The sequence below is a fragment of the Cenococcum geophilum genome, assembly GCF_001692895.1.
Source record: "Cenococcum geophilum 1.58 unplaced genomic scaffold K441scaffold_7, whole genome shotgun sequence".
Taxonomy (NCBI): Eukaryota; Fungi; Ascomycota; class Dothideomycetes; order Gloniales; family Gloniaceae; genus Cenococcum; species Cenococcum geophilum.
In genome coordinates, this window is record NW_027137565.1 from 3628493 (window position 1) to 3655689 (window position 27197).

The following is a 27197-nucleotide window of genomic DNA, read 5'->3' on the forward strand; positions in this document are numbered from 1 at the left end:
AACCAATAGGAAAAACTGGGTTAATATAAATATCTAGCTGAATCCAGTCGCGAACATAAGCGACCTTGGCAAAGGACCCTACCGTGTCAAGGATACTCAAATATGTGCCAGGTGGCTGGCTAAACACGTGATTTTTCGGCTGACCGACGATCAGCCGGACCTCGAATACCACGTTACATTTACCTTGTCCGCCATAATTGCCAGGCACCCAAGATGGCTACCCTTTAGCAAAGCCAACTAAGAAAATTGGCTTGTCGACTCCTTGCAATTGAATTGCCAGTGCTTTGAACGCGGCCCTGAGAGAAACGTGAGACTTAGTGGCATCTGCAGAGTGGCATCTGCAGCGAACTTCGATATTGCGACCCCGCCGCTCACTCTGCTTTCCTCGAGGGCGCCCAGCTTCACGATGCATATCCATATCTCATACTCAAGCGTGCCTGCTGCAGCCCATTATTCTAAACAGAGCTCCCCTCGCAGTTCGCAGAGGGCATCCATGTCCAAAACCCTCTCCTGCCTTAACCCTATCAAGCGCGATAGGATCATTAATTCGCAAGTCTCGTCCCCTTTCCTTAGCCTGCCCGCCGAGCTGCGCAACCAGATATACGAATACTACTTCGATAACCTCACATCCTCAGCCCATAGTCTCGCCCTCCTTCTCTCCTGCCGTCGCATCTACAACGAAGCACATACCCTTGCCTTTGCAACCGCAACCTTCGTAACAACGACATGGGTTCGCTACAAGCTCGCCGCGCAAGTTGCAGCACTGAAACCTACCTCCTCCTTCGCAATAAGCTCGATAGCATTCGCCTCACACCTGCTTGAGTCGCGTGGGTTTTGCAGGGACAACCAGTACCTGCTGGCGAATTTCATGGCAAACTCCATCACGCTCTTCCCAGCCCTGAAGCGAGTGACGCTGTTCTACTCCGACCAGGCTCGGCCCGGGCCGGAATGGTACGCAGAGGCCAGCAGGACAAACCTGAGCGCGGTGATATGGGCGTTCGTCTCGGGGCAGGTCATGGCGTGGGCAAAGGTGGAGCCGTGGACGGTTATCTGGCCCGAGGATGAAGATGGGCCACATACACGATGTGTTTTGAAGAGAGCGCGAGGGCAGAGTCCAGGCGCTTGTGATGTGAAGGTGCTCTACGAAGATGGAGAGAAGATGGACGAAGGCGTTGTCGAGGCTTGGTGGCGGTTACCGGTAAGGGAAATCGGGGCAGGCTTGGGATTCCCGGTTGATGGCGATACGACATTGGCGCAGAAAGTTAAGAGGAGTAGAAGGAGGTGGGAGAGGAAGAGAATTGGATATCTCATTCTGTTTAGTCCTGTGGTCGTTCCTATGTGGATGGGAAAGAAGGTTAAGCAGGTTTGGAAAAGAGATTTTTCAGGTGAGTCTCCGACAGTAAGGGCTTGGAGGAGATGAAGGATTGAGATAGACCAGCATTTCCACGAAAGAAATTTTCGTATATTACGACCTAGAATTAGCGATTTGGCGTTCTTTGGATTGTGGGCAGGACAGGCGCATCCTATGAACTTATGGGCTAAGCACCAAAAGATGCTCCAGGCCGCTCCCAATTTTGTTCAATTTGTATCCTGAGGCGTTCTGGAGTTACTACGCCGCATGTTATACCCAAAATGCAGCTTTTATCTGAGTATCCCTTTCGAAATCCACATGGTCCCTTTTGGGCATGATTTGAGTAGATGCATCCCACGTGGGGCGCTTGTGGTTGGACCCCGTGGCTGATAGCGGGAGGAGGCTAAACTCTAAAGCTTAAACCTTAGTTGAAGCCCCTCGTTCGTCATAAAGACTTCTCTATACTCACCATCCCACCATTCCCTCCTCTTACTCGCACATTCTGCTCAGTTGTGATCCCCTATAAGAGAATGGCTGGCGTTCCCAATACGTATGCCGGTTTGTGGATTCCATCTCCGCTCACATTCTCATTGGGACCCGCCAAGTTTTCACATAACCTCGTCTAGCTAGTTCTGTTCTAAATTTACAGTGCAACAAAAACAAAATACTAACTATATGTACCTTTAGACCCGGTCCATATTGCCGTAATTGGTGGCACGGGTCTGCAAACGCTCCCTAACTTTACCCTTGCTGCGACACTCACGCCCAGCACGCCTTGGGGCACTCCCTCCTCTCCAATCTCCATCCTACACCACCCTTCTCCCACCACCGGCAAGCCCATACCCATTGCTTTCCTCTCGCGTCACGGCCTCCATCATGAGCTCGCACCACACGAGGTTCCCGTCCGCGCCAATATCGCCGCTCTGCGGTCCATTGGTGTAAGAACAATCATTGCGTTCAGCGCGGTCGGAAGTCTGCAAGAAGAGATTCGACCGAGGGACTTTGTGGTGCCAGACCAAATCATTGACCGAACAAAGGGAATTAGGCCTTTTACCTTCTTTGAAGGTGGTATGGTGGGACATGTAGGCTTTGGAGATCCATTCGATGAAGGGTTGGCAAAGATAGTACGAAAGTGCGGGCACAGCTTAGAGGGAGACGGCGTTACATTACATGATCGAGGTGTAGTCATTTGCATGGGTGAGTTCCCAAAATGCAGCCGTCCGTGGCAGGTCGTTCAGGCTGTGCAAACCTCAGCGTCAATCATATTCTTGGTAAACAAGACTCTTTGACAGGATACTGATACGTCTTCGCTTCAGAGGGTCCCCAATTCTCTACCCGCGCTGAGAGCAACCTCTACCGTAGCTGGGGTGGCAGCGTCATCAACATGTCTGCCCTGCCCGAGGCAAAGCTTGCTCGGGAAGCCGAGATCTCATACCAGATGATCTGCATGGCAACAGACTACGACTGCTGGCATGATTCAGAAGACGTTAACGTCGAAATGGTGATGGGTCACATGAAGGCAAACGCGGAGAATGCTAGACGTTTCGTTGGCGCCGTGTTGGATGAACTGAGTAAAGAAGAACATGGTGAACAGGTGTTAGCGAAACACCTTAATGGTCAAGCAAAATTTGCTGGGTCCATCACGGCCAAGGAGGGACGAAGCGAAGGAGCTTTGAAGAAGATGAGTTGGCTTTTCCCGGGTTATTTTGATTAATCAAGTGCACAGCGAATGCAACAATTTGCAAATAGACTCTTGTATTCCCTGTAAGTTGCCTAATCCCTATCGAAAGGTTCTATGATGCATTTTTCGATGCTAGAATAAACATCGCTAACGGCGCCAGTACTTAAAGGGTATAGATTAGAGCTATGTCGTGATATGATTCAACATCAGAGAGAAAGAAATCATTCGCTCAATTTGCCCTCCGCATGCTGCCTATCCCGAACTCAACGCCCGTAGCGGAGCAGTACCTCCTCCTCATGATACAACCATAAACAATAGAATATCACGCAGGAAATATTTACTCAATTTGCCTCCCAATATGCTAGTCATTTCGTCGTTAATATTGCAACACAACACTGTCTACTCCATAGACCACATCCGTGCTTCGGACCCCTCGCTGCCTGATTGTGAGCCATCATCCGACCACGTCAACATCAAAGGTCTTTGTCCAGCATTGGCGATTGACGGTTCACAAGGTTCTTCGTATTCGTAGGGCCTCTGGATCTGTGACGCTCGGCGGCTGTGTCGAGTTCGAGGGGACAATGCATTTGGGGAAGGAGAGTCGGGCCGGCTAGGGCCTGCCGTGATTTGCAGACGAGACCGTTCCCGTCGTGAATTCCTCCCTGGTGTCGAGGGTCGAGACTCGGGGCCCTCGATCATTGGTCGCATCGGCCGGCCACCAGTGATATATCGTACAGCCTCTCGTTCCCGTTCTCTCATCTGTTCGAGTAACCGACCATCTTCAAGGGCATGACGTTCGCGGCGAACGCGCTCTTCGACTTCATGACGTCCGTATCGACGTCCAACAACGAGGGCTCCTTCTTCAGAGCCGATCTGCCAGCCATAGGCGGCAGCGAGTTCATGGAGGGGAGGGCTGTCGCCGAAGTAGCCATATCGATGTCGATTGAGCTCTCGTAGATGTTCCCAGAAGACATCGTCAGGGTCTTCTTGGCGTGCCATGCACATTGGGCCATAGTCGAAATTTTGCTGCCCGTTCCACAGCTGTAAATCCCAAGATGACATAGTAGACATATTTTTTGCAAGATAAATTAATGTGAAAAAGGTAAATGATTGACAGGGTTGCCCCGAATTGATGCTGTAAAAGATTTGGTAACACCAAGAAGAGGAGGTTGCGGAGGTCAGAAGAGCGGTGGTTGCGTTGAGGGGAAGTAGACGCGCTGTATAAGAAGGAGGGGGAGATAGTGAGCTGGCGATGGTTCATTCGCTATATAGTTTTGGCACAAATTCTCAGTCGGCTGCAGAACTAGGACGTTTATTGGCCACGAGTGCGGCAACAACAGGACTTGATCGTATTACACGATAAGGATTTGGAAGCTCAATAAGTTCATGCAAGTGATTTCATACATAGGCATTATTGGGGAGCACCTTTGGAGAAGCATCTGGTGTTGGTGCCACGAGAAGGGACAATCGTGAAGGTTGGTTGAGGGTCCATTCAGCGGCGAGCATCAAAAGAGTTCGCTTTCCACACCAAGCCCAGGCCCGTAGGACACCACATACATCTCAGGGAAGGAGCATTGAAGTGTTTTCAACAACATCATCCTTGTATGTCACACAACAGCCGTGGATTTAGTGCTGGAGGTTCTACAAAGTTGTCGTCGAGACGACTATCAGACCGCTTTCTCTAATTGGCCAGGGTTCACATGAGACGACAAGGATCAGAAGCAAAAAGCAAGAACGAGCGGCAAAAGACAACCTCCAGCACCAAATCTATCGTCTCGGGTATCGTAGTCCATCTCCAGTGTGTCGAGAGCTGTTAAACACCATACAGCGTCTGCGACCCTCTACAACAAACGCATCAGAACGCTGTTAATAGCAACGGCGTCCATACCCTATATTCGACTTGGTCACCGTGGTCCCAATCGGAACAATGGCCAATCCCAATCTTGCCGTGCAGCTTCAGAACCGTCACGCTGGCCAAATCCGAAGCCGTTTTCTACGCCCGGTAGGTGTCCGTCCTCCTGGTCCGCATTGAAGACGCGTTCATAGGACTCGAATACCTCAGGGCCACGTTCCGCGGAGGCACCATGGCGACCGTAGCCATACCTTTCATTGCTGTAGCAACCGTCGTTGCAATAGCCAGATATTTCGTAGCAACCAGGTCTATAGACGGTTTCGTGCTATAGTCGTTGTCTGATTCGAAAGGGCTCGGAGAGGTATTGCCCATTGTTAGCTGGCTAGCTGTTGTAGGACGCTGGGCTGGAGACTGTGACGAAACCTGAACCCTTTCCCCACGGCCCACCTGTTTCCTTCAATCCTTTCATGGTAACGTGCCTACCCCGCTCTAAGGCTCTGCGGATGAGGTTGCTGAGAGGCATTCTGCAAGTCGAGTAATAAATCAGTCAATACAGTCGATTGAATCTGTAAGTAATTCATCCAAACTTCCCTCTATCATCGAAAGAGTACGAGGAGCACGGAGAATGGTACTGGGGGCCTGAAGACAAAGAGCAAGTAATTATTAAGAGAAGTGCAGCTGCAAGTGAGGTGGGGGTCATTCCGAAAACGGAGAGGGGTGCAGAGCGGCATGGAGCAGCAGGATTCTAATATGCCTGCAACGAACATTCACTTATCACAGTCGAGCTATGTGGTCCGATTTCGCGGGTGCCAACTCATTGCTCACCTTGGGCAGAAACAGGATCTGCTTGCTACTGATGCTACGTAGAAACTATGGGATGCTTAGGCAAAGAATCAGAAGAGAGAGTCATCATCGTGGAGTTTGCAAGCTTGGAGCAAGCTGGCATAGGCAGTGTTAGAGCCTGATGTCGAAAGAGCGCCCTCTCCATCACCATTGAGGGCCGCCCAATTCCGTCCCTCATTGTCAGCCTTTGAACAACAGACATATCTTCTCTGCTTTTATAGTCCGAATGAGAACTTTATAGATAGATAACTTAAATATATAAGAGACTTACTAAATATTACTATAATAAAGGATGGCGATAAAGATATTAATCCGCTTAAAGATTTATACTTAAAGGAATATTACAAAATTATAAGTGACCTTTAATAGGCGTAGCAGGCAATCTACAACGTACAGTGGAAGGAAAGACAGCAGCCCTGAAGGGTTCCCTCTTCCCAACGCCCCCGCCTGGAGATCTAAAAGACCTACACGACTACCAGCATCCGAACCCCCTGTGGGCCCCGGATATTAAAATATGGGAGGTGGAAGAAGCCGTAGAGAGACACCCCCTCCTGATTAAGTTTAATTCCTTCTTATCTCATAAATCAGACCCTCAGTGGACCGTTGGTACGCGCACTGCGCGCACGTACGGGCATACTACTCCTTATCCAGCGAATTCTCCACCGAGGGTCTGAGAGCCTTATGGGCGTCGTTTTGGTGGTAACGGAGCCTTAAAACACACCAAAAATCACCTTTTTCACTACCGCATCTCGACCCTTTTATAACATTTAGAAAATACTATAAGGTGGGAGCTCTTTAGCTTCTCTATCTATTACATCGAATAACGACGTCGTAGCTATATTATATCCTTGCCGAGTTCTAGGGGTCCGAGCTTATATACTCTAGGTATCTTTTATGCCTAGGCCCTAGTTACTAGGCCCTCTCTAGGGTAACTAGTCGTAGAGAAGATAAGGCTGACCGTAGGGGGTAATCTAGGCTACTAGGCAGTATTTGGTAATTAACGGCGAGTAACTATATACTCCGCGGGTGATTACCCTTGAGGTTTAAGAGAGGGGATATATTTATTCGTTCGTTCGTTTGCTCGTTTATTAATATAAGGTCGTTAATATTTTAATTAGGGCTTAGGGGACGTTTAGAATCCGTTTTATATCCTTAAGGATTATATGGGCTTGGAATGGGGGTATGTAGTAGCTATCTACTATAAGGGGTTACCGTTAGTGGTAGTTTTCGAGATCTTACTATCCTATAACGTCATAATAACCACTAGGTCCTACCCGCGTACTATGTGCGACGTCGCTGCGTTGGCTCTGCTAAATCCGAAGACTAGCAGGTTCGTAGGCCTTACCTTGTGCAGGTGTAGAGTCCGATTTCGATGGCCCTTATTATATTATATAGTTATATTTTATAAAAGTATTAAAGAATTATTTAATTTTCAGTAGGGTAGAAAAGCGTGCACAAGGTACGTCCATGCACTCAGTGCTTACTTAACTAACCTACCAATTTTGAATATCTTACTTATACTACACTTTTCACTACCTTTTCTTGTCTTTAAATTTTCCTTGTTTTATTTCTACTGTAAAGTTTTATCATGTTATAAGCGTTGTACTATCTGCCGTAAAACGTTCATTAAGCCACCCGACAGGTCCATTCGTCACAATGCGATAGAACCCCGTTCTGGCTTCCCCGAGCTAGCATTGCCCTCCATCAGTATCTTGCTCGCCTAGGTCCACAGTCTAGGCTAGAGATGGGGAGATGATACTCGCAAGTACCTCCATTCTTAGTTGAGTTGATCATCTGCACCTCTCGTGACTGACGGCTGAACCCCGCTCCGCTACAAAGAATGGAAAAGAATCCAAATAATAGGGTCAAAAAGCCAACTCACCATCACCAAGTACCGTTATCCCGCCTGCTCGCAGCAGCTAAGTCTACCATGGCAACTCAACAAGGCAGCGTCACAGCCGTAAGCCGCTCGACAGCTCATCATTTCAGCAAAGAGGTCGCCCAGTCCATCAATCTCGTAGCCGGACTCGGCGTTGAGCATGACGCGCATGCTGGAGTCACCGTGCAACACCTTCAGCACCTAATGCAAGACGCCTCCAGACCGAACCTCCGGCAGGTACATCTTATTCCTTACGAGCTACTCTACGAACTTGGCAGCCGCGGCTTCGATATTAAACCCGGCGAGCTCGGCGAGAACATCACCACCTACGGCCTCGACCTTACGGCGCTGCCGAAGGGTACGCAGCTCCGATTTGGAGATCAAGCTACGGTTGAAATCACTGGCCTGAGGGATCCCGGCCCTCAGATCGAGAGGTTTAAGAAAGGCCTGCTCAGCCAAGTATTAAGGACGGATAATGATGGTCGTTTGCTAAGGAAGGCTGGCGTTATGGGGGTTGTACTCGTTGGTGGACCTGTAAAAGCTGGCGATATCGTGCAGGTGTATCGGCCAGCCGAGCCCCATAAAGCTTTGGGACCTGTGTAGAGCGTTTCTGGATTCCGAAATTAATACTCACTTCTGCAGCTGAAATAACATTCCCAATTCAGTAAATTGTTGGTTTTCGGAATGTGGAGGAGACACGATTCCATATGGTCAGTTGAATATGCAATAGCCATCAATTTACCTTTTTTAATGCTAGGATACGTTTTATGCTACTCTAAACTATTATTACGCTTATACTATTATTTATACTTTATAACTACAACTAAAATATGCCTCAAAGGTACTCCTAAAGAGAATGTATTCGTTTAAAATCGACTGAATAAGATCTATCGCAAATTTTCGTCATATATGGGCAGCGGTAGATGGACACCCAGGTAGAAGCTATTTGTGAGGATAAGGGTATAGAGGAAGGCTCTCAGGACGATAAGGAACTAGTTCAACGATAATTTTAGTAAGTTTAAATTACCCCTACCTCTCTACATTACCACTAAATATATGCTAAGACTTACTATAAATAGTATATATTTGCAATGGAGCGCCGCGGCGAGCCTGGCGTTAAATCAAATATTTGGCAAGTGGAGCGGATTTGACCTCAGATCCGCGTCAAACCGCTCCAAATAGATCACTGCTTGGGGAACCTTGTTATTACTGTGAATCTGAAAAGAGCAAGAATATCAGAACATTGCGGCCAGGCTTGTTACTCAATCAATTCAATTCAATTGAGGCCTTGAATTGATTGAATTGAAAGCTTTGTAAGCAGAAGGTTCAGTTGATTGAATTGATTGATTCAATATTGAAACGATTGCAACTAATTGCAACTACGTAGTAGTTAGTAATTATCACGAGTCTTGGCATAGTGTTGATGCAGGGGGGCCTACCTGGCGGCGCCCGAATCGCTTTCTACCGTCGTTTCTGTCGCTCCTGCCGTTAACATAGGTCTATCGCGAGTCTTGGCATAGTTTTGAGTTACTACCCTGTTGTGTATTTTCTGTTCATAGCGGTAATAGAATTGATATTGTTGGTGGGCAAATCTAGTTATAAAACTCTTCTTACCTGCTAAGATTCTGGCGATAATGTGATAGTGTAAACAACGAGTAATGCTCGGGTAACCCTTTTTTGGTAAGGGGGTCTAAGAAAAATAAGGTTTAAAGCATTATTATATGTTATGTTCAGCATATTTCTATATAATATTAAAAGATTCAATATTTATCAATTAATTCAATTCAACTAGAACCTCTATATTGATTGAGTTGCCAAGCCAGCGAGCTCTCAGTTAATTCAATTGACTGAGTCTTGGCATTCAATTCAATTCAATATTGAAACCTGGGTGATTGAATAACAAGCCTGCGCAAATTGCGGCACTTCGTCTCTGGGCAATATCGTATGGTGGTCTTAAAACACATGATTGTGAAGTTATAGGACCTTCTCTACTAGTGGTGTATCAATGAATGAATGCTGACCTCATTCATCAGCCTGCGCTTCTATTTCGCCCAAGTTTCGCATTTTCAGACTTCGTGAAGAAAGGTCAGAACATTTGCAATTTTTGATTGGCTAACCTTATGCTCTCTCCCAGTGTTACTCCACTCTATACACCAACTTCTCTCCACTAACTTTTCCATCTTTCAAATCCTGCAAACCACCCGGGATACTACCCAGCCCGTCCATAACCTTCGCCGGATGCGCCTTAATCTTTCCCTCATTCAGCAACCCTTCCGTGATCTTCCAGAATTTTGATGCAAACTCATAGTCCTCTTTGTTCGCAGGCAAATTATATTGATGCGCCGCGAAATTCTCACCAAAAGCAGTATATGCCAAGGTTAAGGTATTGCTCACATCATCACGCGGCAGCTCGGCGACTTTGAGCAGCGCCGAGTACTTGCCACCAGCAGAGCCAATCGCATCGCAACAAATCGAAGGCGACGATCCTTCAGAGATACAATCAAAGACTAGCGCAAGCCCGTCATTTGTAGCTTCGCGAATCTTGGAGCCGACGTCTGGGGCTCGGTAATCGAAAACTTGATCGGCTCCTAGTTTGCGAACAAGGTCAAAATTGCGGGGGGAAGCAGTTGCTATGACTTCGCATCCGGACCTTAAACGAGTAAGCCGTCATATTGAATTTGATATTACGCTGCAGGTTAGACGCCATTAAAATAAACCAAGTCCAATATAAAAGAATACCAAAAAAGGACCAAGATTAGTAATCCAATGATCATTGCAATGAAGTGAGCATGCTCAAGACAATTTAAAGTGAACTAATGACTTACAGCTTAGCAAATTGGACAGCCAGAGTACCGGTTGCAGTGCTCGCACCGTAAATTAGAATTGATATCCTTTCTTGGACCTTAGACGGCGGGAGAGGTAAACCAAGTGATTGATAAAGGCCTTGGGCGACAGTGGTGACGCCAACACCGAGAGTCGCCGCTTCTTCAAAAGTGACATGGTCGGCTAATTTGAGCTGAAGGCCGCCCTTTGAAGTGATGTGCTCAGCGAATGCGCCGTCTTCATGATTCTCCTGGTTTGCTATGTGAAATTTACTTATCAGTCTAACGACCAAATTCGATTTGCAGTGAGGCTTACCGCCGTGCACAAGCCCTGCAACTCGATCTCCAACTTTCAATCCATTGGTAACTGCTTTGCCAACTGCTTCAACGATGCCAGAATAGTCGCAGCCCGAAATAGCTCCAGGAACAGTGCGACCATACAAACTTTTCCAATCAGTTGGATTCAGTGCAACAGCTTTCGTCCGGACATTAATATAGTCGTCCCTCAGAGTAGGAAGAGGAGCATCCGAGATGATTTCTGCAACTCCCTTCGATTTATGGACAAGGGCTTTTTGGGTGGGCATAATTGATGATGCTGTTGTCGCAGAAGTTGGGACGGTATGTTGAACTGAAACGTCCTTTGGGTATTTGTAGCAGCAAGTAGAGGGTTTTCATAGGCCAAAGAAAAAGACGATATATCGATTCGCGGAACTCCGAGGGGAGATTTCTAAGCTTCCGAGGTTTTCGCAGGGATGGAATTCCGCTCGTTCTAATCACTTTGCTTACAAATTACTTAATATTTCGCCGGTTTGCTGAAAGCGTCTTTCTAAGAGTATTTATAGTGGCGTAAACACGTATAAGGAAAAATGATGCGTCACGAACATTCTTGGCACAGGAAAACCTTGGCAGAACTGTTACGCTGCAAACCAACAATAAGCTAATGCTCCATTTCTTCAATGAAAACAGAAAACTGATATAGCGCAAGAATACAGAGCTTGCAATTTATCCTTGCCTGGAAATGATTACTTCACCTAGCGTCCATCCATCCAAGACCAAACAATCGTCCCTGCGAATTCTTGCGGCAACGGGTGCCCCAACAGTTCTGCCCCCTTTGCCTCTAATAATCCCGCGGCCTTCCCTTCCAACTCTTCTGTCTTCCTTCGCTCTTTCTTGTATTTTAGGACTAGCGCCGCCAGACCCGTCGTCGAAGCGAATAATATGAAACCAAGCACAACGCCGATTATTAGGCCAGCGGTTTTTGCGGATGTATCTCCCTTTTAAGCTGGAGAAAGCGTCGGCGAAGCAAAGTTACTCGCAGCGGCCCCGCCTGATATCGGTATGGACGTTATCAAGATTGGCATTTGAGTCGTTGGTTGTAGTAAACTGGAAGGAGTTGGAGCAGCGGTGGGGTTCTGTGTTGAACCATTAACATCGACGTAGGGACGAAGGCGATCCGTCCCATCTCCATTGAGTACAGCGATGAGGTAGCCGGGTTTCCATGTAATTGCTCCCTGTCGCAGCGGTGATGCAGTAAGCGGAGGGATTCTGGACGATGCATTGCTGAATCCAAACGCCGACGTTCCGAGCTACCGTACAGTGCGCTAGGCATGGTTCCACTGTCTAGCTTGGAAAGACTGCAAACTTACCGTTCAAACATTCGGTCGGACAACCCGGGGCCTGCTAAGTTGGGTCCGTACAGCTAGAATTGTATCCTCAGGTGGGGGACAGGGTCGATTCCGGAAGTCTCTCACTCGCCCCTGCTGATACGTGATCCCGGACCAATCCTGAAAACATGTGCCGCTGGGGTAGCAAGCATCGTTTCTCCGGCAGCAGGCACTTCCTTGGCCATTCGTTCCAGCTGTTGAGTTGCAGACTGCTCCGTCTGGGTCAAAATTGCCGTGTGGGAAGTAGCATTTCGTAGCACTCGAGAAAGTGAGTGAAAAGCATCGCGGGTAAGAACGAAAACAAACAGCACTCTGAAAAAGTCAAAATTTTAATATCGGAAAGAGCGTTAAAAAAATTAAGATTTTTGCGATAGTAATGCACGTTTAAAGGAAGTAAAATGCTTGCGAACCGCTTTACGGAGTTACCAACATGTTTCATTGTTAGTGTGGCGCGGCTCAAATAGCTAATGGTACCGTCCAATTGCTGGCGCGTGTACATCGCGAATCTCGTTGGCTGTCGCTGGGGTGATCGTATGGGCTAAGCGCTGTGGATACTTCCATGGCCAAGGCTCCAACCTGGTCCACAGATAGCCACCATCACGACTTTGTCTGAGGCATACAACGAGCTCCATTCCATTTATCACTGCATGGATCTGACTTGGCGTACAGTACTCTTCGCATCTTCCTTCTGTGGCTGTAACACGTATATACAATGGACAATTTTGGCATGAGTGGCTTGTGCGCTATGTACTAGTAGTTAGCGGTTGTAGCAGAAAACCCCACCATTCTCCCGTTCGGAATCTTTGGGAAGCCAGGAGTTGAGGCTGCTTACTTTGCGAGCTGATCTGGAAGTAAGGCTATAGGCATCAGATAAAAGGCGGAGACCCAGCCTAACTTATGGAAAGTAATGTTTCCCTTCTTCGTTTGAGTGATTCGACTATGGATGTATGGTTTGGAGGCCACGTACAGTGGTAGGTTTTGAGGTTTGATCTAGCCACCGGTAAAAGTTTGAACCTCTCCAACCATCGTCAATCGAATGGTGACTGGCCGTCAGGAGACCAACTTGACCGTGACAAGCAAGGTAGTCGTGATGACCAACAGGAATGGAAGAGAACAGGATCACTAAATGTGGCAACCAGGCACCTGGCCGAGATGAATGCCAGCAAGTATAATCTACTATTGGAGCGGTCCTCAAGTAATCCTTCGTTGCTTTAGCTTCGTCTCCTCGGTTCTGCTATTCGAATGAGTGATCACTAGGGCATCCACATTCGACGATCAAAAAATGAATTCGTGTATAACAGGTACCTCAACTCCTCATATTGGTTAATGGATAAGTCTCTGCTTCGTCTTCAAAATCCCCAACTTCAAAATCCCTAGCGCTCTGGATTCTTTCCTCCTCGTCTTTCAGTTTTGCAAAGCCTTTCCCTTCTACTGTCTCTGCCCTGCTTGGGTAGGGTGTGTCACATTTACTAGATCTAAGCGGTGGATAGTATCGTCGATAGGTGTAGAATGCTATTAGCAATCCGAGTAATGATCCAGTTGTCACGTCGTAAACGTCATGCCGATAATCCTCGCAACGAGAAATTGCGATCAACGTAGCTCCAAGGAGAGGTGCAAGGGCCAAGAGAACACGAGCGAGATCAGTTCGTGGCCGGAAAACGTGACATTGTCCGGCAAGAAAAAGCGCGAGATAACCAAGACCACTGAACGCAAAGCTACTGTGACCACTTGGAAAACTGCGCCATCCGTCATGGAGAACATGATGGTTGGTCTCGGTACAGATCTCCCACGTTACTAACTCGTGTATTGATGTGCCTTTCCGCTGTGAAACGATCGTCTGTCAACACTAAAAAGTTATAAAGCTGATTGAGGAACAGCAAAACTTACAGGTTTACAGCGGTCGATCAAATCAGGCCGCGGTCTACCAACAGCATTTTTGATAACCTGTATATTCATGAATAAAAGACATAGCATTTAAACGAAAGTCTTACATCCGTCAAAAACAATGTTAAAATCAAGCTCCAGTAGGAAGTTAGCTAAAATCAATCCGTCTTGTACGAAAGGTAATGTACCTGATGAACCAGCCAAGAATAGTCACATGTGCCTTATGACCTTGGGGCCTGAATGCCAGGGCCCAGATGACTAGCACAGCGAGTGGAATTCCACCAGCATAGACGAATAGCCAAGCTTCTCAGAATATAAGCGTTCAATCCACCATTTCCAAGCTCCGATTATAATCACATACTAACCGGTACCCGTTCTTTCTCGGCATGTGGATATTGTATAGCGAGGTTGTCAAGGGAGAACATGCGATGGAATGGTTCGGCGAAGAATTGGATCTGGCTTCGAATGAGGGTCGTGATTATAAGTTTGGCAAGGACTGACAAACCACAATATATGCAGTCAATAGAATTGCAAGGCCAATATAATCGGAAGCGTACGATCGCTGCTGTACGTTAGTTCAGGATAGTGGTTGGAGCTCTAAGTGTTCTAACCTGCCAAAACCTAGAGAGCGACCCCAAGAAGCCACTTGATTGTGACAAGCTGGGGGCCCGCCGACCGTTCAGCTGGGAGGCCTGTCCAGACATGTTGGACTGCAATAATGGTGTAAACACCATTGCTTGACAGGCAGTGACGGGACGATAAATGCAGTTGTTCAGTCTGAAATGCAGGGTTGCGCGGCCTTGGCGCTATCGCTTCGATCTTCCCAAACTTCGAAGCTCCGAGCTCAAGCTCAGGCACGTCATATCCACTGCCTTCTTTTCAGTATAACTAAGCGTCGCTTTTCCTCGCCCTCAATCGCATCCTTCTCTAGAAACTTCCACTGCCTACTTAGCCTCCTTTATTTGAATGCGCTAATGGATGAGGACGAGGGCCAACTAAGCACCACATTCCCGCAACCCCCTCCATTCTACAAACACTTTACTTCACAGAACCTTGAGCGCCTGAAAGAGTTCCAAGAGTCGACTAACTCAAAAACTCAGGGAGGGAACCCTAGTGAAGCCTTAGGCCTTATTTCCCCGCGCCTTCTCAATCTCCCTCCAGAGCTACGATATCTCATTCCACCAGAACCGCCAGCGGATGGGAAATACAGATCGTTTGGACTTCCTCAAAATGTATGTTTGCCAATCGAGTAGGGAATTATCCACTAAACCGCAGTTCAGATCAACGAGACATTACCTTCACTTCAAGAGATTGGAATCGAAGAGCTATACCCTTCACTCTCAGTTCCATCTAGCGACTCTGAAGGCCTCGGCTCCAAATGGACTCTCGATCGCGCCTTTTATCTAAAAAAGATGGCCAAATCCATACTTCTCAACTTTCTTGAGCTCGTCGGCGTCCTTTCCGTCAACCCAGCGCAGTTTGGCGACAAAATCGACCATCTTAAAACACTATTCGTCAATTCGCACCACTTAATCAACGAATACCGACCTCACCAAGCGCGCGAGACGCTCATATTGATGATGGAGGATCAGCTAGAGAAGAAAAAGGCCGAGGTTGAAGGAATAAAGCGAATGAAGCAGAAGATTGACGATATCTTGGCAGGGCTAGGAAAGAATGCATTGGAGTTGGCCGATGGTGTGGATGCGGAGGGTACGCGCCCACCGTCTCCAGAAAAAAAGAGGAAAGAGGATCAGCGGCGGATGTGGCATGTGTTAAACGAAGAATTAGGCATGTAAACTTCTAGACGTTATATATCACAGCATGTCATAGAACGGGAACCAAATTAATCTATTTTGATACCCTAACACCCACGGACTCACATCTTGATGGACATTGATGCCACGCATAAGATTCCAAGTTCTGGACAAACCAAATTGAAGTTCAGCTGCCCGGCCCGAACAGCCAAGTTTGTGACACTTTCGCCAAGGTAGTGTGTAACTTTGACGGGCTGTGAAGATGCCAAGCAGTGTTAGCCGCACATCTCCACCGATCAGCCGAGCCTAAAGGCACGAGACTCCCGATTGATTTCTTTCCTCAGCTACTTATTTCTATCACCTTGTTTCTCTCCTAAAGTCTGGCGGGTTTCCTCTTCTTTCTCTTAGTCTTTAGGTATTTTAATCACCACGATAGCTTCTACTAAAAAGTCCTGGTATTTTTACTCCATTTCATCGTCTTTGCGTCAGCCTTGCAAGAACAGTTGGTTTTCTGGACATTATGGCATTGGATTCTCCCCACGTCCGCCCGAAACGATTAGTCGTCCTTTGCGATGGCACATGGTGCGGTAGAGAAACGGGCACAGATAGCAACATTGAGAAGCTTGCCGACATGATCGGTGTTATCGATCTAACAACTCGGGCGGGGGACAGTCCAACAAAGGTCCATTCTATCCGCCATGCTCACGATGGCGTGACAGCGGGCTATCAAGAAGGCATCGGACTCAACAAAACTTTCCTCGAATACCTCTGGGATGGTGCCACTGCCTCAACCATCGCAGAGGAATGCACCTCAGTGTATCAGTTCATAGTCGAGAACTACACAGACGAACATGAGATATGGCTCTTCGGCCTCAGCCGGGGCGCCTTCACCGTCCGCTGCGTCGCCGGCATGATCAATAACTGTGGCATCATCCGCGCCCGTCCCAATCCCTCCGAGACGAGCATTCTCTGCCAAGAAGTCTACAAAATCTACCGCAGCCCCTATGCCATTGACCAGCCCTGGTCTCCGCACTCCCGCGCCTTCAAGTCCAACGCGGAGGCAGTATGGCAGGTCACCACCCCTATCAAATTCATGGGCCTATTCGACACCGTCGGCAGCCTGGGAATCCCGCGCCTGAACGCCGGCGTCGGGTTCGACTGGCCCGAGTTCTACGACCAGGAAATCAGCAGCGAGGTCGAGAAGGTGTACCACGCTGTCTCGCTGCACGACCGGCTCTGGATGTTCGAGCCGTGCCTCGCGCTACGCGATCCGGAAACCGCAGACAAGAACCCGTCACTCGAGATACACCAGAAGTGGTTCCCCGGATGCCACTACGACCTCGGCCGCCAGGCGTTCCGCTTCGTGCGCCAGGCGCCGCAGAACGCCGTCGAGAAGATGCTTGGTGCGCTGCCGGGTAGGCTCGCGCATACGATTTACCCGAATGAAGTCCTCTCCGACCTTGTGCTGCGCTGGATGCTTGAAGCTATTCAGCTGCACGATCACGGCAATCTGCTCATTCATGACATCCAGACGAAGATCAACGAAGCTACGGCACGCATTGCGTTCCCGAAATCTACCCAGCCCCTGGGCCCCACTGGCAGCGGTGATGTTTACGGCAACTTGCTGCCGTATACGCCCGCTGGCGATGTCTGGACTACCCTTTCGCACCTCGGCGCAAAGGCCATTGGTATGCTCGGCCGCGCTGTCCCACAGCTTGGGGAGAATATCCAGGACTTACTTGGCGTGAAGACGATCCTTGAAATCCTGCTAGCGACAAGGGATCGGCGGATTCCTGGAGGTGAGGCAGATGTGTACCGGTACCAGGATCGAGAGGTGTTTGATGTGGGTGGTGTTGTGAAGGAGGAGAGTGTGGGTAAGCTGGCGAAGGTTGGAAAGTTATATCCTAGTAGAACTTTTGAGAGTTTTCTGCTATGGAGGTCGGTGCATGGTCATCAGTGATGGATGATATTATGGCCAGTTAAAATGACCACTACCGCTGAAACAATTTCAACAGTGTTCAGAGGCCCTTTTCACTAGTTAAGAGAAAAGATAGAGAGCCTGTTCACACATCACGTATTCGCGTTTAAGGCTTCGCAGATTTCGCTAGGCTTTCATGGCACCTAATAAGTCGTTTCTCAATTTTGTGGCACAGCGCTTCACTGGAAAAAGTGGGTGCCGATGTGAACCGCGCCACCAGCATCACGTTTCGAAACGCTTCGTGACATCGTATAATAAATTGAAAATGTTATTCCTGATATCTAGTAATTCTCAAACACCTTATCTATTTAAACTATCTTTTAAGCCACTTTTTGGATCGTCTTATAGCCAAAAATAGGGTCGCATTTACTTGGGCACTATTGCACCATACAGCAGGCCCAAGGCTAAAGAGTAATTCACCATCACTCTTATACTCAAAGGAATGTACACTGCGATGTAGCGTCAACAAAGGGTATCAAAGTTTTTCCTACAGACCGAAGACGAAGACGGCTGCAACAACACCATTCTATCCATCTACCCGTCTGTTCGCTACACCGCCCAGCCCAGTGAGCCCTCTAAGCAGTCCATACCTCTCTCTAATCTTTTAAAGACATACTCAACAGGCCCAGCCTTAACAGCGTCCAGTCTTCCTCCCCACGGACGTTTTCCAACAGCACGAAAATATTCAACATATCATCTGTGAAGCCTTCGCGTCAGCCTCAACACGCCCTCGTTTCGCGCGCGCAGGAATTTTGAGGCTATTCCTGATAGCATCGGGTATCATAATTGCAATCCGAACCAACCCAGCGAGTGGGAACCGACCCACCCCCAAAGCGCCACCACGATGTCGCTGCCCTCTCACCCCGGAAGCCTTTTCAGGCTCCCAGCCAAAAAAAAAAATCACCGCTTATCAAGCTCAAAGTTTAGATAATCGAACGGCTTCTCCGCCCTCTCCACCGTCGCCGTATGCCCGCGCTTCCCGTCCCCAGGGGCATCAAAACCAGGCAGCACCCACGCCGCCACATAGCTGTCCCTGTAGTAGCGCTGCTCCGAGCTCTCCTGGCGGGCCAGCTCCGTCGTGGACGAGCTGCCCTCGCTGGAGTTGCGGCAGCCGAGCTCGCGCTCCTCGATATGCGTGTTCCGCCGCTCCGTGCGCACCTCGACCTCGTGCGTCACGAAGATCTTGTTCACGCTGAGGCTCTTGAAGATCGGCCAGAAGATCGGGATTGAGGCGCACAGCATCGCCGTCTGGACTTCCAGGCTCGAGAAGATGAAGATCGGAGGTGCGTACCAGCTGGGGTCGAACACTGGGTAGGTTCCCGCGCGGTTGATGGCGAGGCAGAAGAGGCGGACGGCGCTGAGGATGGTGACGCTGTTTTGGGGTGTTGTTAGTAAACTTCGCAATTGTGTAACGGTCTTGATAGAGCCGGGCCCGAGCGCAGGAATTTGAGGTCTAGGCGTGCGTGCGGATCTTTCTGATTGCACCCGTTTGTTGTCTTGCCAAAAAAAAAGGGTAACACCTACACAGCGCCCAAGCTAATCAATGCAATCACCCCCTTCTTCTGCCTTCCGTGGAGACTCAGAGTCTTGAAGAATGGAATTGGCAGGACCCAAACCAGGAGATCAAAGAACATGTTTGAGGATGCATGACTAACGAAAGCACTAAAAAGAACTTTTGGATTCTTAGAGCCAAACATGACACAATGACCACCAGGGATGGATATATCCCAATTCTTAGCAATTGGTGTACACCCAAGGAGCGAGATGAAAAAGAACGCAGCGCCCCAGCAGGAGGTAATAACAAGCAGGATAATACAGGCTCGGCGTGCAGCGTAATGGCAAGAGAGGTTAAATAGGCGGAGGTATTGGATAAGGACAGAGACTTTTATGAGGGCTGTTGAAAGGCAATATGAGACATTGGCAGCATATACGTACTATTAAGGAGGTGTCAGTACTCAATGGTTGGTTCGACAGTGGACGGCTGGGAAATTGAGAAGAAACTTACGTGGAAGTAGTTGTGGAGCTGGTCCTCAGTTAAAGTATAAATGTGGTGGCCCATACCAGCTGCTGGTTTCGGAAAGGCGTGTTAGCAAGAGCGTTCTCTAGTAATGGAACTTGTACATAGAGTGAACTTACGAAGGCATATAAATATCGTGCCAGCCGTAGCTGAAAGCTGAATTTATGCTTAGCAGGATTCCATGAAGAGAATATGTTTGTACATACACCAGCTAGAATCACGAAAAAGTCATCCCAGCCTAGACTTCCGGGGGTCTTGAAGCGGGTGAACAATCTTAGGGAAACAGCGAACCAAGCAATAATCTATAAGTTCGTTCAATTCATTAGAGAGAAAAACTAGCGGATGAGGGCGGAGAATTTCACCTGGAATGTAATTGAGGTTCCCCATATTGTAGAGGCTTGGTTTATGACAGAAAGGTTTTCGGACGTTGGGTTTGACATTACGCTACGGGCAGGCGGAGAGGGAAGCCCTCGAGCTGAATACAAAAACGACGAGTCCAATTATAAACAGTAGACAGCAGCGTTCGAAAGTACGAACGACGCTGATGGATTGATACTCGACCTTGGTTTTACATAGTCCGCCCCCAGGAGAACAGGTCGTGAATGAGAGAATACGATGGTTTTTGATATTACTGGGAAAGTATTGGGGAGGTGGGGCGGTAAGAGTCAATCGAGTATCAGGGCTGTATGCCAAGGTATTGTGTGACGAGGCGCAGTCTTAAAGCGTTGATCACCTAGTTCGTTGGCCTAGGGGCTGTTTTATCTTAAACCGTGGGAGCACTTCCCCAGACTCCAAGCTCATGCAACGTGATAGAAGTCCGGTGTCCGGATGAGATGCAGCGGACTTTGCTTATTGTTGACGACAGGACACATCGTAGCCATCATTCGACTTGCTTCTGTCCAACTAACCTGCGTCAAGAAGATTAATTTTTTCATCCTCCCCGTCAAGAAAACGTGGCTTCGTGGCGACTAGGATGCAATCCTTCTCGTGAGGCCCGTAAAACAGGGGGTTCGGCCACGTGTGCGCCGACTTAAGTAATGAGCAGTACCACGCAGGACCTACACCCAGTCTTCTAACGATCATTGCGCTAATCAAGGAGAGCGGGCTCCAGATGCGGCTTCAGTGCAATATTTTCCAACCTTCATCCCGCTCCTGGTTCACCCCGCAAGCAAAGAACGTGCATACATGGGATATCCTTTCGGGCCTTGTACACAAAGGCTTGGAGAGTCCATCAGCCAATGCTAGGACATAGCTGCAACTGTATGACAAACACACCTGGGCCTTGACAAAACAGAAGAAGGCCAAATTTTGTGGAAGCTAGTATATGAAACAAAAATTTTGTCAATGGATGTGTCGAAGCAAGGATAAGCCTGAAGGGAAGAAAGTCACCAAGCTGTCTGGCACGGACCGTAACACCCCCGCTTGCTTGCAACAAATGGTCGTTTCTACCGTTTCGTGTTCCCCAACGTTGCGCCCAAGCCGTTCTTGTTCTTTCCAAGGATCTCTATTTTTCTGCCGTTCCTTACCTGTGTGGGTGAACCATAATTAGCCCAAGCATGGTATGCGGCGTCATTCTGCGTCTCGTAGTTAACGTCAGCCACCATGCAGAGTCACATACAAGGGGGTGACATGAGCGGGCTGGCCGCCCTCCCTGCAAGTTTTGGTGGCGTCCCGCTAAAATGCTGCCGATATGGTTATAATGCCATCAAAACTTGCAGGGAGGGCGGCCAGCCCGCTCACGTCACCCCCTTGTAGGTTCCGATGCTCTAGCTGATTGGGGCCAAAGGCTTACTACGTAGTAAAGATTGCGGGGAAGGTGATTTCGGCACGAAAGCCCCTGCTATCAGCTGCCGAAGGAACAGCGAAGAAATGCCGTGGCTTCAACGGTCGTCCTAAAACAGATTCTCACACAGACTCTTCGTTCATCTCGTAGTTAGTGTTACTTGGCATGTAGCTGAACTGGGCATGGAAAGATTGTCCAGCTGAAAAGTCCTGAAGCTGCCGAAGGGTGTCCCATGCAGAGCCTCCTGCGGACTAAGCATGGGGCGTGCAAACAGGCTGTATCTTTGAGCCTTTTTCATGACTCTGACTGCTCGTCGTTTAGATTTCGTGCGTCATATTGCACCTGTTCTCGAGCGTGAAAAGCGTACGACCGCATTTGAATATTATGTTCCAATCAGCTGCAATCATGCCGCCGATATTTATCTTGTTCTGGCTGCGTATTGGCTACAGCTAACCACGAAATGCGGAGAGGCCCTGAAAATTCGATGGCGTTTGATTTGCTAAATGCTCAAGAACCGCATGACAAAAACCACCATGAAACATATCGTGCGTTTCAACACCACAACCATATTCCAAAAATTCGTGGTTCATTGAGTGAGTCAGTTCGGCATAATCGATGATTCCAGCTGTCAGCCGGCACTAGTAGCCCCCCTACCGTTCTCATAAGCAAGGGTGACTTGAATCGCCATTACCCGGCATATATACACGAACACACACAGAACAAAGAACCTGATTCAGCCGAAACTTTACTGTAGATAGGATATACAGCAGTGTCGCTATACACACCCCAACCTCACTGCCTACACGACATACACAAAACAAAGCTCAAACAACTTCCCCCTCTTTCCCCACCTTCTCCGCGCTGCCCGTCGCGCTGGGAGCCAGCAGCGCCCTCGTGCCCATCTGGCTCGTGTCGTAGCCGTTGCGCTCCAGATACTCCCGGAACTTGATGTCCTCCTCTTCGATCGTGTCTTGGCCGATCTCGGGTAGGAAGAAGAGTGCCAGGAAGCCCGAGAAGATAGCGAGAGCGCTGCCGACGAAGAAGGGGTCTTGGCCAGCTCGTGTCGGGTTCGGCGCGTGCTTCCTGATGATGGGGAAGACGTAGGAGCCGACGAAGGCGCCGATTTTGCCAACGGCTGCGGCGATGCCATAGTATTGCCCTCTTTGTAGAAGCGTTAGTTTAAGCTGTGTATCTCGTTTCTCGAATCTTATTGTTCTGCACATGCTAGGTGAGGGTGGCGAGGAAAAGACCTACCGGATACTAGTTGCGCTGGTCTTGCTCGCCACCAAGCCGATATTGTTGCCCGGGCCGAACTCACCCAGCGCAAGGAAAACACCGTAAACAATCACGAAGGCCGCAACGTATTTCGGATGGTTGAGGTGCCCATAGCACCCTGCCATGATAAACCCAACTATTCCTTGCAAAATCACGCCTATCGCTAGCGTGCGCTTTGGTCCCATCTTTGGCATATCTGCCACAAACGCACCTGCAATGCATCCAGGCATGTAGAAGAAGTTTATCAGCACGTTCCAGCCGAAACTTTTCCAGAGCGGGTACTCTTTGCCCAGTAAATTTGACAAGATCGAGGAAGAATAGATGCCGAATGAATAAGAAGAGAAGTCGTAGATGAACCAAATGAGGCATACAATCATCAGGCGGAACCAGTAATACTTGATGCATAGGAGCCAAGGAGTCTTGGTGTTAGCCATAGTCTCACGCTTATAAGCTTCTGGTTCTTGGAGCTTAATTCTGAGGTAGAGAAGAGAGAGTGGCGGGAGGACACCTAACCCAAGGCAGATACGCCAGGCTGCACGAAGGTGGTTTTCTGTAGTGGCGAGGACCTGGTAACTGTCAGTGTCATTTCTAAAATGTTCTAGAAGTAGGTATAGATCAAGTAGTTGCGCTAGACTTACGACTATCATAGGGACAAGGGCTGCAACCACAAATCCTAGATCAATTTGCACGTTTGTGAACATGATAAACCACCTGTTCCTCGTCCCAGCCTTCAATTCGCCCGTACTCTCTGCACAACCGACGCTGCCAGCGGGGTACTCCCCCCCGATACCTATACCTAGGAAGAAACGATAGGCTGTTAGGGCCGCAAGAAGTCCTCCAACGCTGTCATGCGTGCCATAGGACCCGGCGCCAAGAGCGGCGAAAAGAATGATGATGAGAGTAGAGCTGGAAGATTCAGCAACAAGGAAGTAGAACAGATATATTTGCGCGAATCTTACATGAATAGTGACCATTTGCGAGAGAAATGATCAGAGGTGTATCCAAAGAATAGCATACCGACGACAGTACCAGCGAATGTGATCGAAGCTACGTTTTTCTGCGCTGGAGAGTTCGTATATGCGTCTCCGTATATTTCGCCGAGCATTGTGTTAACTGAACCGATGACCTGAAGTAACATGTCATAGTCAGTAATGTAGCTTTTTGGACTTGAAAAAAATTGAGGAAGCGCATCTCTTACGCCATTAAGGTAGCCATCAGAAAATAATCCAGCACCACAAGCTATAACAGGCCACAACCTTTCCCAGCGGCCTTTATCGGTAGCTGCTAAGCTCTGGCGACGTGGTTGCGAAATTTCGACCTCATCGGTTGGGTTGTAGGACTCGATTTCTTTAGACATGATGTCGGATTGGTGTATCCGAGCGCTGCAGCAAAGCGCTCGGTCCAAGCTTCTCTGTACGGATCGCGCAAGTTGGTGCAGAGAGAAAATGTCTATAGAGGGCTAGAGGAGAGCTGGGCGAAAGCTGGACGAGAGCTGAAAGATAAAAAAAAGATGGGAGATCTAGCTGGGGCACGCGACGTAATTCCGAGCAGCAAGGTCTAGCAAAAATATGTATCTGAAGCTATCGGAACTTCCCTGACATACTACCACCTTGTTTTCCCAAACAAGATGTCGTTCGAACGGGCGAGCCGTGTGATCATCATTCGCTGGACTATCAGCCATTCACACAACACCATCGCGCACGCTAATGCACGGCGAGCTTTAGTGAATTGCTTGTGTGTCGCCTTTGCCGCAACCCACCTGCCGCTTGCAGAAGATATGAGGTAGGGTGTCATCGCAGCTTCGATCTGTGAATGGAACTTTGCGCTGCGAAAAAAAACATTGCTGCAAACATATTCCAGAAAACGAAGCCGCCAACTTGTTAAGCTGGTGATTGAGAGCACCAACTTGTCCCAGTAGGTTCCATCTCATACGAAGTAAAAGATCGACGCGAAAGGCTTAATTTAGGGCCTCCATTATCGGCATCGGTTTTGGCTTGCCCCCAGTTATCGTTGTGGCTGCTTACGACCCACTCGCTTCCCGGCTCCGGATCTTTTCAGGAACTTCAGATAGCCCATGAGCCCGTTCCGTCCACTACGGAGACGCCGATAGAGCCTTATCGTATGAAATATCTCTCTAGGCTATTAGGAAGTTTTTGGTAAGGGCGAGTGAGAAGAAGACCCCGAGCACGTGGTCCTAAGTTGCCGGTAAGCCAGGATCGGAGCCCCATTAGAGACAAATCTGGTCCGGACTTTGAGAGAAGAGCTGACGTCTGCAGTCTGTGCATCAGTGCTACCATCGTCACTGTCCTTTTTAGGTATCTGTACGCAGGAGAACAGTTCAATTGTTCTCGTAGTTAAATTTTCTATTCGTAGGTCGGCAAATGGAAATTTTGTAAGAGTTTGACAGGGTGAAAGAGCCCGAAGGGTTCTCAACGACTAAGAACGTCTGAGATGTTCAAGTTGACATAGAGATCGTTGCGTTTCAAAAAAAGTTTACATCCACCAAAAGTTGATTCTACTGTCAATAAAGCTGTAGTGCCAGGCCAGCGTACCCTGGTGCAGCAGCTGAGCAAATATCGAAAAAGCGAAGTTCATAGCTGCGCAAGAATTTAATTGTCAAGCCTGCAGTCGAAATACGTTGCAAAGCTCTCTTTTCAAAGACATACACCGCTAAAAATTCTAAATCCATTGAATCTGCAATGTACAAGAGAAACTCGTAAATGGAGGCAATTATGCATAGACGGCTAAGAAAAGCAAATAACAGGCCAGTCTACAAAACGTAAATGCTTCTCAAACTCAGCTTGGCTTCCCATATTCTCTAAAAATTTTACGGGGTTAGCTTCGCTCCCTGAGATCCCCGAGCCCTTTTCCTTGAGAACAAATTTTATGCCAAGTGAGCTGTTTATGCCGTCTTCTTCCAAACTCCATAAACACCTATCAACGAGCTAACGGTACCGGCCAAGCCAACAATGCCCTCATCCAAATCGAGCCAACCCAGTGCCGCGATGGGTATCGCGAGATCGCAGAGGTCGGAAATGAGCTGCACCCTAACGGCATTGTTCTCCCTATACGGCAAGTCTCGTCAGCAACGATTCCGCTTCACGGATCGGATCACTGCTTCGGACCCGCATCTTCCCAATTCGAGATATTCGGCCCGATGCTTCAGAATACGGCAAAAAAGTCCCCAACAAATGGACCGATATACGAGTAAATAAAATTCTACTGACCTTTCTAGTTTCTTGCTCTCTACAACACCCTCTCCGTCTTTATTATCAACCTGTGCTGCGCGCTGGCGTAGCTTGTAAAGCGTGTATATGCCTGATGCGGCGCTGAAGGAAAGACCTGCGAACCAGGACTTGTATGCTTCGCGGACCAGGCGCTGAGAAGCGGCGAACTTCTTAATGCCAGTTGCGTCGAGCTATATGATTTAGCAGTTAGCAGTGTGATACGTATCCTGGATCCAAATAATCCAAATATTCCCGCATCCGCGCGTCATACATGTTCCCTGTCCTAAGCACAACAGAATTGCTACCACACGCAGTGCCGCCATATTGGCAGCGGTGTCGAGCTGCAACTCCAGTCTTCCTTTCCAATCCAGATGAAACGCCTACATACTACTGTCATGGCATCCAGAGTCAAGTACCCTGCATAACCCAACTGCCTCCCAACCGCGCAGTATCTTAGCACTGGGTCCATAGCCTTCGCATCAGCAGCCACTGCCGCCGCTTTGAAGTGCTCCACGAATTTGCCGAAACGCATTAGCTTGCGCGTCAGCCCGAACTGCTTTTTCAGGGTCTCGAATGGCTGGATTGAGGATTGCGGGTGGTTGGTCCGGTATAGATACCATGAAAGGAAGCGTGAGAAGTATTGAATAGTGCGAAGGAGCTTGTCGCGACCGACTATGGAAGGTAGGCATGATTAGTGCGGTGCAATTGAGGACGGTGTTGATGGCGGGGGAGGGGAAGGGGATAGGAGAGAACGAAGATGATAAGGTGATGGAGGGGGATTCCAGGATAGGAAAGAAAGCTAGAATGTATCCGTAGGAGAACCATTCAAGTCATGAGGTGAAAAGCTGAAGACATACCCGTCGTTGCAACATATTTGAGATAATGCGATACCGTCGGGTGATAAATGAGAGCGTCTGCAACCATATTGAGCGGATTGACTATCCTCAAGATTGGGCGATAGTATCAAGCTCTGGTGATAATATCAAGATCTAATTAGAAATCTAGATGATATAAGAGATAAATGGCTGTGTGTATGAAGGGTGGCTGAATAGTGTTTGAATAGTGTTGGCCAGGCTTGTGATTTCTGGAAGCCGTGGAAGAGCCTCGGCAGACGCGCCGCGGCATTCATGGATGACATCACGTGCGGTTCATACAAAAAGCATATTCCGGCATTTCACAATCTGTCG

The 27197-nt window shown here is 48.5% G+C and overlaps 11 protein-coding genes across 11 annotated transcripts; 5 read left to right on the forward strand and 6 right to left on the reverse strand.

The window, feature by feature from the left end:
• Positions 1 to 222: 222 nt before the first annotated feature.
• Positions 223 to 1637, forward strand: K441DRAFT_654633 (uncharacterized protein). The gene is made up of 2 exons (XM_067647710.1): positions 223 to 1385; positions 1439 to 1637. The coding sequence occupies exons 1-2, from the start codon at positions 407 to 409 to the stop codon at positions 1474 to 1476; spliced, it is 1017 nt and encodes a 338-aa protein (XP_067507952.1). The 5' UTR covers positions 223 to 406; the 3' UTR covers positions 1477 to 1637.
• Positions 1638 to 1881: 244 nt separating this feature from the next.
• K441DRAFT_684937 (Methylthioadenosine phosphorylase) lies at positions 1882 to 3065 on the forward strand (the record flags this gene model as incomplete). Its single annotated transcript, XM_067651829.1, has 3 exons — positions 1882 to 1909; positions 2039 to 2548; positions 2668 to 3065. The coding sequence occupies 3 exons, from the start codon at positions 1882 to 1884 to the stop codon at positions 3063 to 3065; spliced, it is 936 nt and encodes a 311-aa protein (XP_067507953.1).
• Positions 3066 to 3192: 127 nt separating this feature from the next.
• Positions 3193 to 4495, reverse strand: K441DRAFT_654637 (uncharacterized protein). The gene has a single exon (XM_067647711.1). It carries the CDS (start codon positions 4101 to 4103, stop codon positions 3432 to 3434), a length of 672 nt encoding a protein of 223 aa, XP_067507954.1. The 5' UTR covers positions 4104 to 4495; the 3' UTR covers positions 3193 to 3431.
• Positions 4496 to 7274: 2779 nt separating this feature from the next.
• Positions 7275 to 8440, forward strand: K441DRAFT_654638 (PK beta-barrel-protein domain-containing protein-like protein). Its single transcript, XM_067647712.1, has one exon. The coding sequence runs from the start codon at positions 7568 to 7570 to the stop codon at positions 8207 to 8209; it is 642 nt and encodes a 213-aa protein (XP_067507955.1). The 5' UTR covers positions 7275 to 7567; the 3' UTR covers positions 8210 to 8440.
• A 1083-nt stretch (positions 8441 to 9523) lies between these two features.
• On the reverse strand, positions 9524 to 11139 carry K441DRAFT_654639 (oxidoreductase-like protein). Its single transcript, XM_067647713.1, has 3 exons — positions 10745 to 11139; positions 10432 to 10687; positions 9524 to 10256 (listed from the first exon to the last, which is right to left on the reverse strand). The coding sequence occupies exons 1-3, from the start codon at positions 11010 to 11012 to the stop codon at positions 9743 to 9745; spliced, it is 1038 nt and encodes a 345-aa protein (XP_067507956.1). The 5' UTR covers positions 11013 to 11139; the 3' UTR covers positions 9524 to 9742.
• A 2052-nt stretch (positions 11140 to 13191) lies between these two features.
• Positions 13192 to 14680, reverse strand: K441DRAFT_739271 (PAP2-domain-containing protein; the record flags this gene model as incomplete). The annotated part of the gene is made up of 7 exons (XM_067654352.1): positions 13192 to 13914; positions 13980 to 14036; positions 14084 to 14111; positions 14165 to 14279; positions 14338 to 14431; positions 14482 to 14538; positions 14588 to 14680. The coding sequence occupies 7 exons, from the start codon at positions 14678 to 14680 to the stop codon at positions 13399 to 13401; spliced, it is 960 nt and encodes a 319-aa protein (XP_067507957.1). The 3' UTR covers positions 13192 to 13398.
• Positions 14681 to 14830: 150 nt separating this feature from the next.
• K441DRAFT_629565 (mediator of RNA polymerase II transcription subunit 7) lies at positions 14831 to 15812 on the forward strand. Its single transcript, XM_067646238.1, has 2 exons — positions 14831 to 15208; positions 15257 to 15812. Exons 1-2 carry the CDS (start codon positions 14951 to 14953, stop codon positions 15770 to 15772), a joined length of 774 nt encoding a protein of 257 aa, XP_067507958.1. The 5' UTR covers positions 14831 to 14950; the 3' UTR covers positions 15773 to 15812.
• Positions 15813 to 16250: 438 nt separating this feature from the next.
• K441DRAFT_543522 (uncharacterized protein) lies at positions 16251 to 17690 on the forward strand (the record flags this gene model as incomplete). Its single annotated transcript, XM_067642737.1, has 1 exon — positions 16251 to 17690. The coding sequence occupies one exon, from the start codon at positions 16251 to 16253 to the stop codon at positions 17688 to 17690; it is 1440 nt and encodes a 479-aa protein (XP_067507959.1).
• Positions 17691 to 18149: 459 nt separating this feature from the next.
• K441DRAFT_322869 (uncharacterized protein) lies at positions 18150 to 20560 on the reverse strand. Its single transcript, XM_067641178.1, has 6 exons — positions 20088 to 20560; positions 19932 to 20027; positions 19845 to 19881; positions 19714 to 19772; positions 19233 to 19642; positions 18150 to 19080 (listed from the first exon to the last, which is right to left on the reverse strand). Exons 1-6 carry the CDS (start codon positions 20163 to 20165, stop codon positions 18609 to 18611), a joined length of 1152 nt encoding a protein of 383 aa, XP_067507960.1. The 5' UTR covers positions 20166 to 20560; the 3' UTR covers positions 18150 to 18608.
• A 1355-nt stretch (positions 20561 to 21915) lies between these two features.
• K441DRAFT_629573 (MFS general substrate transporter) lies at positions 21916 to 24327 on the reverse strand. Its single transcript, XM_067646239.1, has 5 exons — positions 23982 to 24327; positions 23743 to 23909; positions 23422 to 23689; positions 22763 to 23349; positions 21916 to 22669 (listed from the first exon to the last, which is right to left on the reverse strand). The coding sequence occupies exons 1-5, from the start codon at positions 24138 to 24140 to the stop codon at positions 22333 to 22335; spliced, it is 1518 nt and encodes a 505-aa protein (XP_067507961.1). The 5' UTR covers positions 24141 to 24327; the 3' UTR covers positions 21916 to 22332.
• Positions 24328 to 25380: 1053 nt separating this feature from the next.
• Positions 25381 to 27095, reverse strand: K441DRAFT_654648 (peroxisomal biogenesis factor 11). Its single transcript, XM_067647714.1, has 4 exons — positions 26868 to 27095; positions 26399 to 26682; positions 26011 to 26201; positions 25381 to 25848 (listed from the first exon to the last, which is right to left on the reverse strand). Exons 1-4 carry the CDS (start codon positions 26932 to 26934, stop codon positions 25686 to 25688), a joined length of 705 nt encoding a protein of 234 aa, XP_067507962.1. The 5' UTR covers positions 26935 to 27095; the 3' UTR covers positions 25381 to 25685.
• Positions 27096 to 27197: the final 102 nt, after the last annotated feature.

What these genes read in the sequence shown, in the direction of transcription:
- K441DRAFT_654648 (XM_067647714.1), bottom strand. Translation starts at nt 26,934, where the DNA reads ATGGTTGCAGACGCTCTCATTTATCACCCGACGGTATCGCATTATCTC. An exon ending in CAAATATGTTGCAACGACGG is followed by an intron (nt 26,683 to 26,867) that starts GTATGTCTTCAG and finishes TACCTTCCATAG; the next exon opens with TCGGTCGCGACAAGCTCCTT. An exon ending in GAGAGCAAGAAACTAGAAAG is followed by an intron (nt 25,849 to 26,010) that starts GTCAGTAGAATT and finishes CTTGCCGTATAG; the next exon opens with GGAGAACAATGCCGTTAGGG.
- K441DRAFT_629565 (XM_067646238.1), top strand. Translation starts at nt 14,951, where the DNA reads ATGGATGAGGACGAGGGCCAACTAAGCACCACATTCCCGCAACCCCCT. An exon ending in CGTTTGGACTTCCTCAAAAT is followed by an intron (nt 15,209 to 15,256) that starts GTATGTTTGCCA and finishes ACCGCAGTTCAG; the next exon opens with ATCAACGAGACATTACCTTC.
- K441DRAFT_654633 (XM_067647710.1), top strand. Translation starts at nt 407, where the DNA reads ATGCATATCCATATCTCATACTCAAGCGTGCCTGCTGCAGCCCATTAT. An exon ending in TTGGAAAAGAGATTTTTCAG is followed by an intron (nt 1,386 to 1,438) that starts GTGAGTCTCCGA and finishes GAGATAGACCAG; the next exon opens with CATTTCCACGAAAGAAATTT.
- K441DRAFT_629573 (XM_067646239.1), bottom strand. Translation starts at nt 24,140, where the DNA reads ATGTCTAAAGAAATCGAGTCCTACAACCCAACCGATGAGGTCGAAATT. An exon ending in CTGATGGCTACCTTAATGGC is followed by an intron (nt 23,910 to 23,981) that starts GTAAGAGATGCG and finishes ATGTTACTTCAG; the next exon opens with GTCATCGGTTCAGTTAACAC. An exon ending in ACCAGCGCAACTAGTATCCG is followed by an intron (nt 22,670 to 22,762) that starts GTAGGTCTTTTC and finishes GCTTCTACAAAG; the next exon opens with AGGGCAATACTATGGCATCG.
- K441DRAFT_654639 (XM_067647713.1), bottom strand. Translation starts at nt 11,012, where the DNA reads ATGCCCACCCAAAAAGCCCTTGTCCATAAATCGAAGGGAGTTGCAGAA. An exon ending in TGCAGGGCTTGTGCACGGCG is followed by an intron (nt 10,688 to 10,744) that starts GTAAGCCTCACT and finishes AATTTCACATAG; the next exon opens with CAAACCAGGAGAATCATGAA. An exon ending in GCTGTCCAATTTGCTAAGCT is followed by an intron (nt 10,257 to 10,431) that starts GTAAGTCATTAG and finishes TACTCGTTTAAG; the next exon opens with GTCCGGATGCGAAGTCATAG.
- K441DRAFT_654637 (XM_067647711.1), bottom strand. Translation starts at nt 4,103, where the DNA reads ATGTCTACTATGTCATCTTGGGATTTACAGCTGTGGAACGGGCAGCAA.
- K441DRAFT_654638 (XM_067647712.1), top strand. Translation starts at nt 7,568, where the DNA reads ATGGAAAAGAATCCAAATAATAGGGTCAAAAAGCCAACTCACCATCAC.
- K441DRAFT_322869 (XM_067641178.1), bottom strand. Translation starts at nt 20,165, where the DNA reads ATGTCAAACCCAACGTCCGAAAACCTTTCTGTCATAAACCAAGCCTCT. An exon ending in GAACCTCAATTACATTCCAG is followed by an intron (nt 20,028 to 20,087) that starts GTGAAATTCTCC and finishes ACGAACTTATAG; the next exon opens with ATTATTGCTTGGTTCGCTGT. An exon ending in AGCTCCACAACTACTTCCAC is followed by an intron (nt 19,643 to 19,713) that starts GTAAGTTTCTTC and finishes CCTCCTTAATAG; the next exon opens with TACGTATATGCTGCCAATGT.